This window comes from Pygoscelis adeliae, unplaced genomic scaffold, assembly GCF_000699105.1.
Source record: "Pygoscelis adeliae isolate BGI_AS28 unplaced genomic scaffold, ASM69910v1 Scaffold34, whole genome shotgun sequence".
Taxonomy (NCBI): domain Eukaryota; kingdom Metazoa; phylum Chordata; class Aves; order Sphenisciformes; family Spheniscidae; genus Pygoscelis; species Pygoscelis adeliae.
This window is the reverse complement of record NW_008824658.1, coordinates 6,592,228-6,610,898: the sequence shown is the minus strand read 5'-3', so window position 1 is coordinate 6,610,898 and position 18,671 is coordinate 6,592,228. Positions and strand designations below refer to the sequence as shown.

The 18,671-nt window shown below is 40.5% G+C and overlaps 1 protein-coding gene across 1 annotated transcript in view; it reads left to right on the top strand.

Moving 5' to 3' along the window:
• The window catches only part of P4HA2 (prolyl 4-hydroxylase, alpha polypeptide II), a 30,659-nt gene that overhangs the window by 4,779 nt on the left and 7,209 nt on the right, over nt 1-18,671 (top strand). Inside the window, exons 2-10 of the mRNA XM_009322728.1 lie at nt 3,054-3,153; nt 4,900-4,996; nt 7,096-7,247; nt 8,798-8,935; nt 10,156-10,395; nt 12,141-12,352; nt 13,126-13,302; nt 17,252-17,322; nt 17,545-17,644. Of these exons, the coding sequence (XP_009321003.1) occupies nt 3,072-3,153; nt 4,900-4,996; nt 7,096-7,247; nt 8,798-8,935; nt 10,156-10,395; nt 12,141-12,352; nt 13,126-13,302; nt 17,252-17,322; nt 17,545-17,644 (1,269 nt within the window). The 5' untranslated portion in view covers nt 3,054-3,071. The remainder of the gene's footprint in view (nt 1-3,053; nt 3,154-4,899; nt 4,997-7,095; nt 7,248-8,797; nt 8,936-10,155; nt 10,396-12,140; nt 12,353-13,125; nt 13,303-17,251; nt 17,323-17,544; nt 17,645-18,671) is intronic.

The window sequence follows — 18,671 nt, the reverse complement described above, 5'->3', positions numbered from 1 at the left end:
ATTGAGGTCTTACGCTCCTAAAGAAGTGTTTGTACTGTATCCATCTGGTTGGCTTTTTAGCTCTGCTGGCTGGGCACATTTAAGGGAAGGAAAGGAGCAAAGCGTTAAGTATTTGTTACTGTATGCAGAGAAGTTTAGCTCTATCAGTGTTGCTTTAACAGCTTCTCGCTACAGTGAGAACTGTCTCTCAGGTAAGGCAGTGGTGTAAGTGCTCATCTCCGAGGAACACATGGCCTCAGGATCCCTGTGCTGATGGCACTTGGTGTAGCCTGATGAGCCAGGGCACTATGCTTGTTGTCCTGGCCGTCTTATAGCCCTAGCTCAGGGCAGCATGAACTGCCTGCTCTCGGTTCCTGCATGGGGGGCTTCTTGTAAGCCACAAGCCTTCTCAATCTGTTGCAGAGAAATGTCACTATTCTCACTTAAATAGAAGGAGATCTTAAATTCACCTGTCTGGCATGTTTTTGTTATTTGAAGATGCTGTTGAAAAAAAGCCAGGAACATAGGCAGTATTTGTCCTACACAGACTTCTTATCTGGCATTTCTGTGCAGCTAAGTTCTTCCATTTTCTGTTTGAATAAAACTCATTATAAACACTTGTCTCAATTTAGTTATTGAGGTAGGAGGTGCTAATGCCCCCTCTGCCTCTCTTACCCTCTTTGTTAGCAGATGGTTTAGCTATGGTGGGGTGGGCATGCATACGTGTGTGTATGCACGCATGCTTGTGCTGTCCAAGAATGTGGCTATAACATTATGTTCAGCCTCCTGTAATTCATTATTTGTGCTGGTTTTCTGAGTAACATCTGTGAAAAGAATGTGTACAAACAATTTGAAAACCCTGCAGCCAGGTGTCCTGCTTGTTCAAGTGAAAGCTGATTTCTCTGTTTACTGAGGCTTCTGTTTATTGACTCAAGTAAATCTGAGTAGGATGGCAAAGCTGTTAAAGATCTGCTATAAAGACAAGCTGCTAGCTGTAGTAACTGTTCTTCTTGGCAGATATCCTCAGCCGTGAGAGAACATGGTAGGGAGGTGCAGGGTAGAGAATGTAGAGTTGTGTTGTTTTAACTGGAAAATTCCCTTGCAATTGTTTTGCCAGGCTTTGGGTAGTGCATCCAAAAAACCACTCCATGAAACGACGACAGACTATGCAGATGGACAGTTGTGGCTTAATATATCCAAATTAATGTACTTCCCAAGTGTTCTTGACTTGCTGCGCTTTCTGCTACATTGCTTATTGTGGCTTTTAGTATTGGCAGACCTCTGTATGGTACTATTCATTCAGCTTTACTCAGTTCTCAGATTACCCATGTACTAGTTCTGAACTAACTTAAACAGCAGTTTGGGAATATGCGGTTTGCAGGGGGGTGAGAAACAAAAGAGGGAAAGGAGAAGACTTATTATGATGCTGTGAGACATTTTCCTGCTTACTCATGCTTGCAAACTGTTGTGGCAAATGTTTCTGATTCCTCATGTAGTCTTTTAAAGCAATCACAAGAATAATTTAAAAACAATCATCTTGCCATGTGATAATACATAGCAGAGAACAGAGCTATTTCTAATGTTCTTAGTGATGGTAGTATCACTGACAGTGTGTTTGGTGTTCATGTCCATGGCACCGGTGAGCTCAACTGAGGGTGAGGGCTTCTATCATGCTGTGGGATAGAAAAACCCAGAAGGAAAGGACGGTATCCACCTGCCACCTCCTGGCTCATGTTGTGCAGGCAGACATGTGGAGCCCGAGGGAACAATGAGCTAGAGTTGTCCCAGAATTATCTTATTTTAATACTTTCCCACTTGCTGCATTGCTTGAAATTTTAGGATGTTGCATGTATTCTCCCTTCCCTTCTGCCCTCTATCCCCCTTTCTCAGCAGATTTAAGTGATTCCATTTTGCCCCAAATAGCTGCACGTTGTTTAATGTATTTGGCGTAAGAGCGGGTTGCAACTGGTCATTTCCAGCCACCAGTTTACCCAGTTATAATGGGTAGGAAAAAAGAATTGCTTCTTGGATTAAGGTGAACAGTTGTCATCTTCCTTTTGATACTGCGTGCGTGGGTGTTCTGAGACCTCGGTGTTTGAGCAGCAGTGCTCGTACATCAGGGCTGGCTGTGGTGGCTGTTCCTGCTCAGCGAACAGGCAGCTCCAGAGTGAGCTGTGGGCTGATCCAAGTGCAGTGCAGGTTCCTCATAAATTCCCTGGAAGAGGCAGCCCTGGCCATCAGATCTACCAGGGGAATTACAGCTCCCAGGAGGCTCTTCTGTATGGACCGTGCATCCCTTACTTCACTCGTCTACTACCTCGTCTGTCTGTCTGCTCAGACTGGCTTTCCCTTCCGTGCCCTTGGTGGGCTGTGCTCTTAGAAATGTAACAGTCTGCTTTCAGTCTCCATCTCGAGGGGCTGGGTTTCTAAGCTGGCACAGCCTTTGAAATACAGAAGTCATAAGGGCTGTACCCAGAGGCCAATATGCTGGGATGAGGCATCTTGAATAAGTAGAGTTGGAAATGTCAACTTTTCCAACCCTCACTGCCACTTCCAGGCTACAAAAAGCTATATTTCTCTATTTGGCTTTCTCACTATTTGTATTTCTAGACAGCTTTTATATAACTGAGTTTCACAGCATGCGAAAAGTCTGACCATTTAATTTAGACTATTATTATTGGAATATAATACAACTTTGTATACTCTCCTATTTTCCAGCTATAATTATGCATGAAGTGGAAGGTGTTGAGCTGCCCTTGCAGAACATCTTGTTCTCACTGTTTCTGTGGACAAATGTATTGATTCCATTACTTCTGCCATGTGGGCCTTCCACAGACTGCAGTGTCTTCCATGTAAATCCCAAAGAGTATACCAGATAGCATTTGAGACTTAAGTAACAGCTCCTGTGGTTGAAGACTTTTATCAAGCTTTACTGATTAGAATTCAGTATTTCAAGGATCTAAATCATTTTCACGAGGGTGAAATGACTGAAGCTGAAGATTAATGCCTCTGGGGTTTTTTCCTCACAATTAAGTTAATAATTTTTACTCCTTTTCCTTCTTAATTTGTTACAGGTTTGAGCTATCTGGAAGATGAAGCCCTGGCTGCAGTTAGTGTTCTTTACCTGTATTTTCTTGATCTGGCACACAGAAGCAGAGTTCTTCACCTCCATAGGTATGGAAAGAACCAATGCATGATGTTGTGATGTAGTTAACGGGATTGCCAAAACTGTTAAAGGTTACTGTTGAAGCGTATGGCTTTCTTCATATGGCCCTATCAAACACTGTCCGCACTAGAAAAAGCTACTCTTCTGTATCTTTGATGTTATTCTGCACTGCAAGTCTTGCATGAGTGCAGTTTGTTTGCAGTTGGGTAGCTTAGCACATTGTGACCAACGTGATACAAGTTTCTCCGGGGGCTGTGTCAGTAAAATAAGACAGTGCCTGTGTTTTAATAAGACCTGTGCACCTGTTGTAGTCTTGAACACAGCACAAACCTTATGTGAAAAAGCTTAGTCCTGAATTTATGATTTATGAAGAGAATTTAAGTGATAAATATGTGAAATATTTTCTTTCACAGAACCTGAAATCTTCTGTCTTCTCAAAGTTGGAGTTAGGTATCGGAAGGAAAAATTAATATCCCCCTTTATATGTGTTTTGTAAGACCTGAGTAAATCCTGAAGAATTCACGTTGTTATAAATCCTGAAAATAGATTGATTTTTATGACAATTTAGTTCTTGTGTTCTAATAGCTGTGATACAACCCTGTATGATTGTGGTAGAGCCTAAAAATAAGCACAAACTGAGTTTTCTGCTGTGACTTGGTCTAATGTTTTCCTGTGGAATAGTGTGGGGAATTTACCCCCATAAGGATAATAGAGACTGATTAATTACAACTGGCTGTTCTCCAGAATATGCTTTGAGCTCACTGGAGCTACGTTTCTGAATGGTAAAACTTAAAACTCCTGGTGGTCTTTGCACCACTGTGTGGAACTGCTCAGCCAGAGCAAGGCAGAGTGGTGTTTCACTACCAACCCCCAGCACATGCTCCCATGCTCTGGAGTTGGCTAAACAGTATTTAACTATGTGTTATTTGGTTCTCTTTTTTCTTAAGTTAAGCAGCTTTTTGTACAAAGTTACTGTGAAGGATCACCTTTTCTTTACTTACCTATTCCCGAACCTTTCCTAACTCTGAAAATAGCACAGCCTGCTGACTTCCATCTGCTTAATCATGCCTCATTAATAATTACTTTGGAATGCTGAAACTAAAGCTGTGGCTGCATTTATAAATCTCATCTGATCTTTCAGTGTTTGGTCTTTGAAAAGCAAAGTTTGTCATAGCGATTAGGATTGACGTGCTTAGCAATTTCCACTAATACTAATCAGAAGAGGGTGTGTGTGTCAGTCTATAAACATTAGTCTGAAATTCCTCTGTACTTAATGTTAGGTTGTGTTTCCACAGTTACCCATATTGAAAAGCTGTAATTTTAAGTGATGCCAATGGTTAGACTAATAATTTGTTAGCGTGACCTAATCTGTATTATGTAGAACAGATGCTTTGGCAATTATTTGGATCTTTCGTTGCTTTGACTTAATAGCTGTATTAATGTCAAACCTTTCTTTTGATTGTCTTGCATACAATTGTAATACTAAAAGTAATTCAGAGGCAGTGGAAGGGTCACAGCAAAGCTACGTGAGCCATTGAAGTAGGGATTTTAAAAGCCCCTTGAAGCATTTGAATGCCAGACCTGTATGTACAATAGCTTTTGTGGTTTGTAGGCATTGAAGTGCACACCCTTAATTTGTCTGTTCTTTGTGGTGGTTTTAATAGCCCCAGAGCATCTAAGGTCTGTCGTCTGTGCTGTTGGAAATTGTTAATTTTTTAGATCTGACTAACACTTGCTCATACTCTGGTTTTTAGGTCAAATGACAGACCTGATTTATGCGGAGAAAGACTTGGTACAGTCTTTAAAGGAATATATCCGAGCAGAAGAGAACAAGCTCTCTCAGATTAAAAGGTAGGGGGAGATGTTTGCATAAAGAAGGGTGACAAAATGGCTCATCTGTACTCAATTACACCACACCTTTCTGTCACCACTCTTTGCTAATGATCTTGTTAGTATTTCCTCAGTAGATAATCACAGTGAGACCATAGGTACTAACTTGGTTGTCATTTATTCCCATAAACCTGCAGAGAGGGGGCCCTGCTTCAGATATCGTTTAGACTTTGTCTGCTTGTTTAGAAACTGTTGCCTGCTGGGCTCTTCCCACTCTTTTCCCTGTCCTTGTACCATCTCAGTGCTCCTGTGGAGAAGACACTACTCATGTCAGAGGAGCCTTGTCCATGTGAGTTAAATGCCTCTGGTGTCAGTGCTCTGTGCTACCTGTTGTTTCATGGCATCAGCACTGCTTACAACGGCAAAGGGTGCCAGTTGCCTTCTTTAGTGGAGCACCACTAAATCCCCAGCTTCCTTCCCAGGTTGGCTTTGCTCTCAGGGACAGCTCTCCTGCCTTGTTCTCTTCAGTTGCCGACCTGGCTACAGCACATCTCAGACATTATCCTGTTTGCTTGGATCACTTGAAAGGCTCTTGCTGACAACTGGTGTTTTCTGTGTCCCTCAGGAAGACTGTTAATACTTATCTAGCTGAAAGTAATATCTAATAGGGCGTGACACTAGAATAGTCTAAATGAGGTCCAGGTTCAGAAGAGCTGGGTGCCTCTAAATGGAGCCATGCTTTCCAAAGAATTTCTAAACTCAGGCTGTATGTGGCAGTTTGATCTCCCTTTGGGGGTGTAGGGTGGGGACGGGACTATGGAGTAAGTGAAATGATATGAGTTCCTTGTCACTTGTACAAACAAATGTTAATTTCTTGAAAAGCTGCCCTTTAGAAGAAAAGCAATCTCCTCTTCAAGTATTGTTAAAGAGAACGTCAGTTCAATCTATGTATAAACTGGTCTTTTTTTTTCAAAAAAAGTCTTTTTTTCATGGACTGACATATGCAAGTGCCTTTTTAATGTGTTGTATTTTCAGTTGACTTGTATTTTGGTGTATTTGTAAGCAAGAGTATTCTACCACTGTGTCAATATTTGAGTCCTTGTACCCCACTAGTGTATGAGGCCTGTGCTTTGTAACAGAGGTGCTAAATTTTATCGTTTGAATATGGTAATGCTTTTCGGTATTTTGTCTGTTAGTTCCAGAGCTATGTTTATGATTCAAAAGCGCATTGTGATGTGAATAAAGAGACTAGAACTTGACAGTTATTTACTGCTTTGCAAAATAAATATTAGAAGTAGTGAAAGTCTAAATTAAGAAGAGTGCAGGCGAGACTGGTCTTAATGTGTTGTTAATCTGATAACCTTGCAAAGGATCTCTGGAAAAAACATCTTACTTTTGTTCTGTTGCAACATCATAGTATAGAGAAGAAGCCAGGTAGGCTCAAAGGGGATTTCTTATCTCAGCAGAGTGTTTTCTTCCTATTGAGTACAGGGAGAGGAACACACAGCTGGGCCAGATGTTTGTGTTAAGGGATAATATGAAGGGCAACAGAAGAAATTCTCACTGTAGCATCAGCAATGTAGTTGGCAGTTCAAATGTACTATAACAGAGGGTGAAGCTTCCCACTACTGCTTTGAAGCTGACCAACAGTGCAATCTAGGTGACTGACAGCGCTGCCACTGTACTGTCTGAGGGTTTCCAGTCTGAAAGTCAAAGCTTATGGTTTAGTTCCCCAGAGCTTTTTAGCTTCATGGAGTTTTATTTATGCTTGTATTTTTACTAAGATAGATAAATGACACTGACAGTGATTGTGTGCTGTATCTCATTTTCTGCAGTGCAGTATGCTGAAAACTGATGGCTAAGACTCATTGCAAGTGAGATGCCTTCCTGCTGTAGTAAGGTTTAAAATAGTAAGCAGGGAAACAAATTCCTTTTAAAAGAAAGACTATTGTAATTAAAAAAATCAGTTGTACTTTACTTTATCCTTGTGAAGTTGAAAGCTGGTTATGATGGCGAAAGCAGCAATAAATTGATTCTAGCTGTGTAATTAGGATGACTTAAGAAGGAAGATATGAATTCATAAATTGTTCTCAGACTGAGGCATATGCTTCTCATTCCAGCTGGGCTGAAAAAATGGATATACTGACTAGCAAATCAACCTCTGATCCAGAAGGGTATCTGGCACATCCTGTAAATGCATATAAGCTGGTGAAGCGTTTAAATACTGACTGGCTGGAATTGGAAAACCTGGTTCTTCAGGATACAACAAATGGTAAGGAGTTAGAGGGGAGAAGATAGCAGTAGGAGGTAGCCTTACAACACAGTTGCTTATCCTCCTTGTATTCTGGAAAGCTGCAAACTCAGTTGTGGTTTAAATATTCTTGCCAAGTTTGTTTGAAACTTAAACTAATGGCTGGTCTCTTGTTTACTCGTTACCCAAGTGGATGAAACTTGCCACTGAAACACATCTGTCAAGACTCAGAGAAACTGTTATCTGTCTTAGGCCTGTTACATTTTGTTTGGCTTGTGCTGTTAGGGGCAAAGGGGAGAACAGGATGTACTAAAGTGGTGAGCTGCGTTGGCAGCTATTGTTTTATGCCTAGTCTTGAGCTTTATGTTCTTTTATGTAAAAACTTACTCATCTGCTTTCCCAGTCTGCTGCTTCTCTTGGCGATCGTTGTTGTTTTGACCATGTTGATCAGTAGATATGATTTAAGAATCAAAATGTGAGACCCATACTGAATTGGTGAAGGAATTCGTATCAGCCCCAGCATTAACTGCTGGCAGATGTTGTAGTCAGTCTGATGATAACAGGATAATATACGATTGCCATCTGTAAACCTGTCCTTCTATAACAAATGTTTCCAGTACTAATCTTTGCTTTTGCATCATATTGTCAAAGCATCTGCCTGAATTTGCTTCCATAGTTTATTTTTTAACTGCAGGTTTATTTTTACTGGACTCTTTAAGGGAGAAGCTATGTCTTTCAGGCAGAATGCTGCATGTTTTCCCTTTCTACTCTGCATATGCTAAAGTTTAGGTACTTGGAAGTTTTTTCCAGCCAAGATTTTTGTTGCCTTTTGGAGTAGTCATCCTAGATGGAAATAAAATACTCAATTCTGTTGAGTACTTCTGTCATTAATCATTTTTCTAAAGGCTTCCTTTTCCAGGTCTGCTTGCTGCATGACTAGAAATGGCTGGGCTGTTTTCCTTCAGTTGATTGCCCCTACTTCTGCCTACCAACCTGCTGTACAGCCTTGATATATTTATGTAGTGCATTTAATTTTATTTCTAGATGTCACCTGTTTTCACTTGTCAGGTTTAAAAGCCTCTTACTGAGTAAGGTCCTACCCTTACTTAAGGGATCCTGGATCAGGGTCTCTGTCCCTTGAGCTGCCACTCGAAAAGCTGTCATGGCTTTACAGGTTGGAGTACAGAGTCTGAAATCATTGGCCAGTACTATGATCTGCAGTTGTCTCTGTGGATATTGCAAGAGAACTGAGAAAGCTATTAAGTTTTCATGCTAGAAGGAGACATTACAGGATAGTGACAGTCATTAGATTGACATTGTACTTTAGTAATTGTGTGGTACAAGCAAACGGAGGGTTTTAGTTATTTATCCTTTATCTCTTGCTCGTGAGCTGTATTAAAATGAGACAGAAAACAATGTTTTTGTAACTTGAGAGCCTAATAAAAGGCTTTAAACCTGGATTATTTGAATCTCAATTCCCAAAACAAAGCAGAAGTTTTCTCTTCTGTGTTAATCTAGTACTGATATTTATTCAAACTCTGGAAGTAACATCTTTCCCTTTTGCTGCAAAGGCTTTATTGCAAATCTTACCATTCAGCGTCAGTTTTTTCCAACTGAGGAAGATGAGACTGGAGCTGCGAAGGCTCTGATGCGCCTGCAGGACACATACAAACTGGATCCTGAAACACTCTCTCGAGGAAACTTACCAGGTGAGTGCACAAAGGTCTCCTCTCCTTTAAAAGGAAGGAAGTGGTAACAACCTTAAACTCTCTCCAAAAGTCCTTTTTCAGTAGTGAGGCAGAACCATGGTGCTGAAAGTCCATGCGGCTTAGATGCTTGAGGACGTATCTACTTTGACACTTCACCCAAGCCAAGGCGCCATGGTCTGCAGTGACCAGCCCAAGGAGCATTTTTTTGATTAAAAAAAAAGCTGATTTTTATAATTGCTATACTAAAACAACAAAGGATGACATACTTTCTTATGCTGGTTACTGTGTAAGCAAATACTGCAGGTACTTCCTGTCCCCAATAACTGACGAACCGAGGGAAGGAGCTGCTCCATGAGTCATTGCTCTGATGGCTCTTACAAAGCTTGGCTCTGTTCTTGTTTGCTATGGTCTTCCAGTGAGGCTTTGGTTGAATCACTTCGCTCCTTTCTTTCTGTGAAATGGGCACTAACAGTTTTTGCCACAGGGATGTTTTGGAAAGTACATAGATATATTGGGATGCTTTAGTGTTTTGGCAGCTGAGTCCTGATAAATGTTTGTTGCTGCTGCTTATGAGACACTTCCTGAAACAGGTTATGGTTGCTAGCAACACACTGTTTACAAACTGAATAGGCTTCATTAGAGTGTGGGTAGATGAGTCGACAAAACAGTTTTAGTTATTATATGTAGGTTATTAACAATGAACTTAAAATTAAATCTTATGTGTGCATCTGAGCTGGAGCAACCGGAAATCAGTGCACAGTTACAGTCAAATGGATATCCAGTTTGTCTAAATAACAATCAGCTTGCTTATGCACAAATATAGATCTCCAGTAAAGAGGAAACAAGCTAGCTCTGCATATAGTCAGGCTTCTCTGATCATCTAACAGTATTAATTTGTATATTCAGTAAAATCTGTTGAGCAGTTAATCAGCTCTGCCTTTGTCTACAACAGAAAACACAATAGCTTAACACTGTAATTTCTATGTTAAACTTATCTTAGTTTCCAAAGGAATCAATGCCACAGAATTATGACAATGTCATCTTTAATTCTGAAGGTGACCAATTCGGTACAGAACCTAAAATACTGTCAAAGCGTTGTCTTTTAGAAGCCTTTTTGGATGATAAAAGCATGGATTTACAGATATTCCTTAATATGCCCCGTGTATTTGAAGGCAAAGATGCTTCTGTGTGGATTGCTTAAAGTATCTTTTTGGTTTTAGGAACAAAATATAGATCCTCTTTGACAGTAGGTGACTGCTTTGGTATGGGGAAGACTGCTTACAATGACGGAGACTACTATCACACAGTACTCTGGATGGAACAAGCCTTAAAACAACACGACGAGGGAGAAGATACAACTGTCAGCAAAGTGGAGATCCTAGATTATCTCAGCTATGCTGTTTTCCAGTTTGGGGATTTACACAGAGCCATGGAGCTTACCAGACGTCTGATATCCCTTGGTAAGAACAAAAAACCTGCTATTCTAGCGCTGGGGAGTGTTGCCTGCAACAGAGCCAAGAACAGTCATGGCCCATACATATTGGTGAGCTGACGGGAAGAATAATCTGCCAGATGACTTGTAATAAACATAGGTCCTGGAAAAAAAACAGTCTCCTCATACATGAAATATCTTTAACAAGCTATCTTACAGTCCATGGTGTTATTACCCAAAGACCAAATGTGTGTCTGACTGCAGTACCTGTGTGCTTTGCTTCAGTGTACTGAGATATTGTGTTTGGTAATGGTTAAAGCCTGGGTTGTCTCAAGTGGAGATCAAGGCTACCGTGGACTTAGGAGGATTGCTGTATCTTCTGTAAAGTCCTACTGACTTCACATATTCCTCTTTATTCCTCAGTGCAGGTGCCCTTTGCCAGAAGAATACTTTGCCTGAGATCTTAAAGTATTTATTTCTGAATATTCAGAACAGATTGAGCTTCTTAAACCTCTTTTTATCTCTGGTCTGTTTCTGGCTTTCTCTTGAGTTAAGCAAATAAGCGTTGCTTCCTATACAACTTTGCCTACTTCCTGCATTGGAAAGGTTTATCCTCTCCAATTAGAATTAACATCTACTGTGTTACGTATTTGTATGTTTTTTAATCAGCTGTGGTTCTTAATTTAGATGTTAGCTGCATCCTGAGAGTGGGTGAAGCCTTTCTGTTGAAAAATGCATCAGTAATTTCTGCAGACACTAGAGTTCATAGATTAAAATCTACAAGAATATGAATAGTGTTGAATCTACCTCGCTCTGCAATAATAGGGTTTAGCACTGATAGCAGAATGCTAATCCCTATCAGCACCAAACAGTGGAAGAGACTTGGTAGTCCCCTCTGGGAGCAGCAGCTTCCTCTGCTCTGGGCTCAACTTCCTTATCCGGCCCCTATTAGCCTGTGCTCTAATGAGTGGTTACTTCTGTGGCCTTCTGGGTTAGTTGAATAAGATAAACACAATAAGCTTGGAAGGGTCAGAAGGGAAAGAAACTGTTCTAGGTGCTAGTGTCTGGAAACACTTCGTGGTGAACAGGGAATTGTTCCTTCTTAGTTATGCTGGGTAAAGATCTGCTGATGTTTATTGATTCATACCAACATCATTAATAAATCACTAATGATAGGTCCGATGATGCTAGTGATCCAGGATACCTCCTGTATAAACCTGTTAGAAACACTAGAGATGGATGCTGTAGGTGGGCTGTTAAGTGGTAATGCATATCTCTGAGCTTCCCTACTTTGGAGCTTTTGAGCTTCCCCCCTTTGGGACTGGACTCTGTGGCTGGGACTCCACCGCAGTCCTTGGTTAAAGCATGCTCATGCAGTGCGGATGAGAAGCATGGTGGAGAGGAGGGGTGCAACAAGTAGACTAGCTTGATCTCTGCTGTGAGCTTTACGATCTGCTTATCTTGGGTAGAACTGGGCAGAAAAGTTGAGAGAAGAAGGGATGTGAAGACGAAAAACTTTTTTCCTGAAGTAAGAGTTCTGTGATAGGTCCTTCCAGAAATGACTCTTTCATAGACTATGCTTATCTTCCCTCTGCAAAGACAGAAACTTCCCAGTGCTGGTTTTCAGTGCAGACTGGAGCCAGTGCCTTTGGTTGCCTGATAATGCTTTGGGAAGGGGGGAATTATTGGTGTGTCTTGGTACAAAGACTCGTTTGTATTAACAGTTCCTGAGATTGCATGAATCACTGGTTCTCTGTTTTTCTCTCAATGAAGACAGCACTCATGAGAGAGCAGGCAGTAATCTGCGGTACTTTGAGAAGTTGCTGGAGAAGGAGAGAGAGGAGAAGGAGAAAGACAAGTCAATAAACAAGACCATGACAACAACAGAGCCAGTGGTGCAAAGCGGTGCCTATGAGAGGCCTCTTGACTACTTGCCAGAGCGTGACATCTATGAGGCCCTTTGCAGAGGTGAAGGGGTAAAAATGGTAAGAGAAAGGCAAGACTTTCCTGACAATGCTGCCTTTGCATGAGGGTGATCAAGCTTGCTGGGAGGTGTTAAGTTTTGCCTTCTGTGAAGCTGTTTTTTAAAGAAAAAATTAAATGTAGTTCTGTCCAGGCTGAGACTTGTACCTTATGTCTTGGCCTCTCTATCTTTAGCTGTTAATCCTAGACAGAAAAATAGCTCTCAACTGTACCTCTTAAAGGTTGTTGAAAATTGATTCTCCTCAGTCTGTCTACTCAGCCATTTCAGATGCTGACTGTACCAATATACTAGGAGGCTTTTTCCACTGAGAGCTGGTTATGCTTTGCCACACTTATGGAATCATGTTATTCCTTCCCTTTTGCATCTTAAAGACATGTTCTTCTGGGGTGACTATTTTGACCAACCAGTCTCCAGTACCTCTCAACAAATGTGGCTTCAATTCTCAGTGCAGGGAAGGGAATCCATTTATTCCATCTGCATAGTTTTAATTATAAGAACCAGACTTTTTCTACAGCTGACTGTAGTTATTTGCTTAATCTGTAACCTATTACGGTTTAACTCTCCTAAAGGTTAGTGTTTCAGGTGTTGCTCAGTGGTATCTTGAGTGGCCTATGTTGTTTTTTTATTTGCAGTAAATTGCAGAATCACTCATGCTTACCTCTTAAATTTGCTTGTCAGCTGATGGCTTTTCTAGTGCTTGTGGAATAAAGCCTATTTTGTTGTCTTGCCTGTTTTAAGTTCATGAAAAGTGCTTTGTTTGGCATTTTGTTTCAGACACCTCGAAGACAGAGAAGGCTGTTTTGTAGGTACCATGATGGAAACAGAAACCCTCACCTGCTCATAGCTCCCTTTAAGGAAGAAGATGAATGGGATAGCCCTCATATTGTACGATACTATGATGTCATGTCTGATGAAGAAATTGAGAAAATTAAACAACTAGCTAAGCCAAGGGTAAGTTTCCCCTCTTCCATCTTGCTAATGACTGCTGATTCCGTGCTTTAATCTCTATTAGCAAAGACTAGGCAAAGGATTTGAAAGATCTGGTTTCATACTACAGATGATACACTGCAGCTGTGAGCCTAAGGGGAACGATTTCGAAACTGCCTGGTGATGTAGGACCATAAAGCCCAGGCTCCTGAAGGTATTTATGCATTGTTGCACTTAATTATGTAAAGTTCTCAGTAAATGGCTTAAACTTCTTAGGAAACTAGGGATTAGACCTGAAAAGGTAGATGACTGGTAGGAGTAGGTGTCCAATATACCTTAAGTCTGCCTTTTTTGAAAAGGAGCTGAACTTCAAAACAAAATTTAAAAAGCCCAAATCCCAACAGAAGTGGGAAGAAACAATGGTGTTTTTTTAAGTTGTGCTAGAAGAATATCTGAAGGTTTGGTTTTTTGCTTTGGGTAACCTGGAATCCACTGCTTCTATTTTAAACCGTAGTCTAAACCTGCACAGAGGCAGGCCCTTCAGATGCCACAGTGCATCCACAAGTAAAACCATGATGTTCTCCTGAAGCCACACACGGCTCATTGGGAATAATGTGATACAGTTAACAGAGTGGAGAAATCATTTGTGCTCTTAAGTAATTCTCAATGTGGGACTTGGGAAGGACGGAGTACTCGTAAGGATGAATGCACAATGCAGTTATTCTCCCAGAGCACTTTAGATCTGACTTTTCCACCTAGATAGCTGTCTGTTGGGCAGCAGAGAAACAGATGTGACAGCTTCAGTATGCTAGGTGTAGATCCAACTCAAAGACAGCAGCTTTGAGTGGGAACCCTAGTTTTGATGCAATACCTGTTACCCATGGTGTGAATTCTAGTGACTCTGCACACAATAAAAAAGCAGCTACCTAATGCAAAGCTAATAATTATCTTGTCTGATTTTTCTGGAGGTGGAATTTCCTGTCTGTTTCCTCTCCAGCAAAAACAGTATAGCAGTGTGAGGTCAGTAGTAGATGCTACACCTTACTTTTCTGTCAGGTCTGACAAGCATGTAAAACTAAACATTTCTATTTTTATAGATGAATGGTTCATTTTAGCACTCTTCTAGCTACTGCTATGAAATGTGGTACTAAAATTCCAGTCAAGAATTACCCTTCTGTATGTGTTTCTAAATGTAAACATAAATATCTAGTTAGAAACAGACTGAGAAACTCATGCTTCCTAAGAACATTAATAATTTGGGATGTTTGTGAAGCTGGACTTCTATGACTACCAGCCAGCTATGGGAGTGTTGGCAGAACATTCCTGTCTCGATGAGGACTCTCACCTCCATAAATGGAGGCTTTTTCCTATTACATCATACTATAAAACTTCAAGAGCTTCAGATAAAATGGAAACATTCAAATAGAGCATGTCACTTAATCTATTTTATCAAATTAAGCACATTCCAAATAAGGCAGCTATTAATTTTTTGCTTGGTTTTCCCTTTTTGTTCAAAGTTGAACATAAGGTTCAAAGTTTTATGGAAAGTCTTAAGTCTTGCTCACTGAGTTTTTCTTATGTTACTAATGTCAGAGGAATTCTTCATATAATCTATGTAGTGTAGAACGGGGATCAGTTCCTGTAAGAGTAGGTAAATACTGTAGTCTTAAGATTCAGATGAAAGTTTCCAATTAAAAAAAAAGCAACCAACTATTTTTTTATAACTTAATTTTTCTAAATCTGTCTATAGCTCAGCTGCGGGAATAGCTTTAAATGCTGCAGTACTACTGAAAGAATGGAAAATGCAAGTCCTGTGATGAGATGGTCCATAATAAATATAGCTTAATTTCAGCCAGGAAATTTTAGTTAGTAGTCATGGAAGTTTTCAGACAGAACTCTGAAGTAGTATGTTAGTTTTGGGCTCAGAAAGATGAACACTTCCTTTGTTCTAAAATGCATTTACAAGAAATTTCTACTTTTGGGTCCAAGCACTTTAATATTGGCAAGTGTAAACTGCAGATAATATTTTTTGTTTTGTGGAGAAACAACATCTGTACGTGATTGAGAGTAGCTGTGTTCAAGTTGGTTTTCATGCTTGTTTTGCAAAATGCAATCACTTTTACTCCAGTTCCAGAAAGTAGTTCCAGCTTTTCAGGGAATACATAGAACTGACTGGGAAGGGTCAAGAAAATTCTTAACTTTATTGGTGTGGATAGCATTGGGACAGGTCTGCCATGAAAGCATGAGAACCTTACTCCCAAAGTTCTGGATGCTACCTGCAATACAGGCATGCCTGAACAGGTGAAAATATGGTGTGGAGGGGGACACTTGGGTATCTTTGAACTCAGTGCTATGGGATTTCAGCAATACAGAATTTCAGAAGGAAAAGCCAATGGAGTGCATGATAAACTAAATGCAGACTCTAAGAGGAAGACTGGATGAAGTGTCTGACCAGTCCAGTGTGTTATGATCATTCGTCAAAGCCCAGCAAATGCCTGTTATAAGGCTGCTTTCTCCACTCTTGAGAGAGGAAGCCTCACACTTATCAGTTGGTTGTACCAAGTGAGGTATAGATTGTATGTTGTCCGTGAAGAAGCCTGCCTATCAGAAAGAGAAGTGTTCTCTTGTCATACAGAGGAGATATGGAATAATATGAATGTAGTCAGGCTTATTTTAGTTCTGATTTATTTAGATCAAATGCTGGGTGCAGAAATCAAGCAAGCATATAAAAGCTTGAAAATGGCAGCGGAATGAAAAGTTTGGGAAGCTAAATTATATCCTAAAAGCTATGCTCCACTGTACAAGCGAAGAACAACATTCAGTCAGCCTGGCTCTTCTGTTATGATTTATGCAGGAGAAATCTGGAACAAAATAACAGTGACTCAGAATTACAGGAACAGCTGTGCCAAGAAGTCTTGTATAGGGACAAGACGGCTAACATGGATTGCAAAGCTGGCTGGGGACTTACTTGAGGAAAAATGAAGGAAATAATGACTGCATGCTCTGAAGAAAATGCAAATAAAGCTTTCTGTGACCTATAATTGAGTGGAAGGAAGGAGACATGATTTTAAAGTGTTTGTGGTTTGCAGGAGTTAAATTTAAATGTGGTCTGAGTTTACAGTCAAAGAAAGGAGTGCCCCAGTTCTTGTTCTCAGCTGCAAGTATAAAACCGAAGTGACCTGTTGGGTTATGCTAGCAGTAGTCTATCATTTTGACACCACAGCAAATCTGATCAATTTTGCCAAGTTCCAAATTTTTCCTACAAATATGGTGATGTGGCCTAATGGTGATGATGCATTACTCGCTGCTTAGAATGTATAGGTGAACTGAGCTTTTGCAGAGTTACCTTCATAATGTAGTAACATTATCTCAAATTGTCTCTGTGAATTAAATGTTCCAGGCATCTTCCAACTGGAATGGTAATGTTGAGAGTTGTCCTCAGGAGTTTCCTACTGTTGTGGATTTGCCTGCCCCATAATTTGTAACTCATTCTGTAGAAGTTTTCACTTGTTATTTTTCATCTAAGAATGAGGTTGGGTTTTTTAGTCCACGTGAGGAGCAGGCTGATTAAATTTATGGAGTATCCAATGATTTTCTCTTTGCCAAGAACTTGGGCTTCATATGTTGTTAACTCTTGTTGTTGTTCCCTCTTGCTAATATTGACTCTAGCTGTAAAAAAGTACTTTCAAAACCTGTTCAGCAAGCAGTACTTGTGGATTTAATGAATATCGTGGCTTGTGCAGTCAGTCAAATTCTTTTTCTAGGATCAAATGCAGGTGACGGATTGCACTTGTGTTTCTGCATGTACTGTTCTAGCATGAAATCGGAACAAACTCTGGGTTGGAGCTATAACTTTCATCCAGTGATGTATTGAAGTTGGACAAAAAAGGTGTTGATTTTGGTTAAGATGAAAGAATTTTTTTCTAACCTGTAGTTGATGTTTGTTCCCCCTTGGGATTTTTTTTTGATGCAGCTGGCACGAGCCACAGTACGTGATCCCAAAACCGGTGTCCTTACAGTGGCTAGCTACAGGGTATCAAAAAGGTAAGCATAGAGAAGAGTTTAGCTTTAAGGTTTTTGTGCTTAATACTGTCATCTGCTACCTACAGCTGAAGTGCTTTGCATGTAGCAAAAGCTTGCACAACAAATGCATGGTAAATGGCTCTTTCAGCCATCTGACTGAAGGCAGAAGAATCCTTCTGCCTTAAGAAATGGGTTATGGTTTGTATTCCAAAATAACATGTTTCAATCCTTCCCTTATCCTAGCTCATGGTTGGAGGAAGATGATGATCCTGTTGTGGCCAAAGTGAATCAACGAATGCAGCAGATCACAGGGTTAACAGTGAAAACAGCTGAACTATTGCAGGTTGGTACACTTGTCTTGTCAGACTTCATCCTGGTAAAATTAGTTGGTCAGGGTGGTCTGGTGCTTATGCACATATAAACATAGGCTGGCTCTTATCCAGTCCCTCTTAGGGGTTCTGTTGTCTACTGACTACGCACACAGAGTAGGTAAGGTGTTTATGCTCTGTGGGGTGTTCCCAGCTGCTGCTAGCTATAAGGACTTGACAGGTAGATGTTTTCCCTTTGTGTGCCAGGCAGGGAAGGGTGGAGATATCAAAGAAATAGAGGATAACTTTGTGCAGGAATCTGTGATTCACCAGTTTGTTTTGAGGGAGATACCTACCACTTATTTTCAAGTCTGCAAAAGTTGAACCTCCTTCCTAGTTGAACCTTTCAAAGACCCAAATATTTTTCATCTAAGGATGAGGCTGGGTTTTTTCAGTCCACGTGAGGAGCAGGCTGATTAAATTTATGGAGTATCCAATGATTTTCTGTTTGCCAAGAACTTGGGCAATGCTGTATTCTGATATGAAGTCTGATCTCTGGCTGTCTGTTGGGGAGAGGAAGGAGAGTAGGAGTGGTACAGCACTGTCAGAATAACTGTACCTTAGCCTGTTTACTGCTTCTTTTCCTCTATGCTCCTTGAATTCCTGTTTTAAAGTCTAATTGAAGTGCTCTTGATTACTGGCTATCCACAGAAACCAGGTAATTGTGTAGTGATCCTGGAGACATGTTAAGTGCAGCCTCAGAGTAACTAAATCATAAGTCATGTGATCTTCAGATAAAGTAAGCAAAGCGGTGCTTTTAAGCTACTTTGAGCCTTCTCTGTTCCTGGATGGGCATGTGTATGTAACAGGTTGTACGTGTGTGACAGAGTCTAATTGTAGGCTGTGGATCTCCTAGTTTGGACACACATATTGTAGAACTACATGCATTCAAGAGTGTGGTAAAACTCCTGCTGATAATTCATGTTAAACAGGCTGTTGTAGTGATAAATAGAGTGCTGCCATTGAGAAACATTTGGTACTGAGAAATATTCTCAGTGAAAC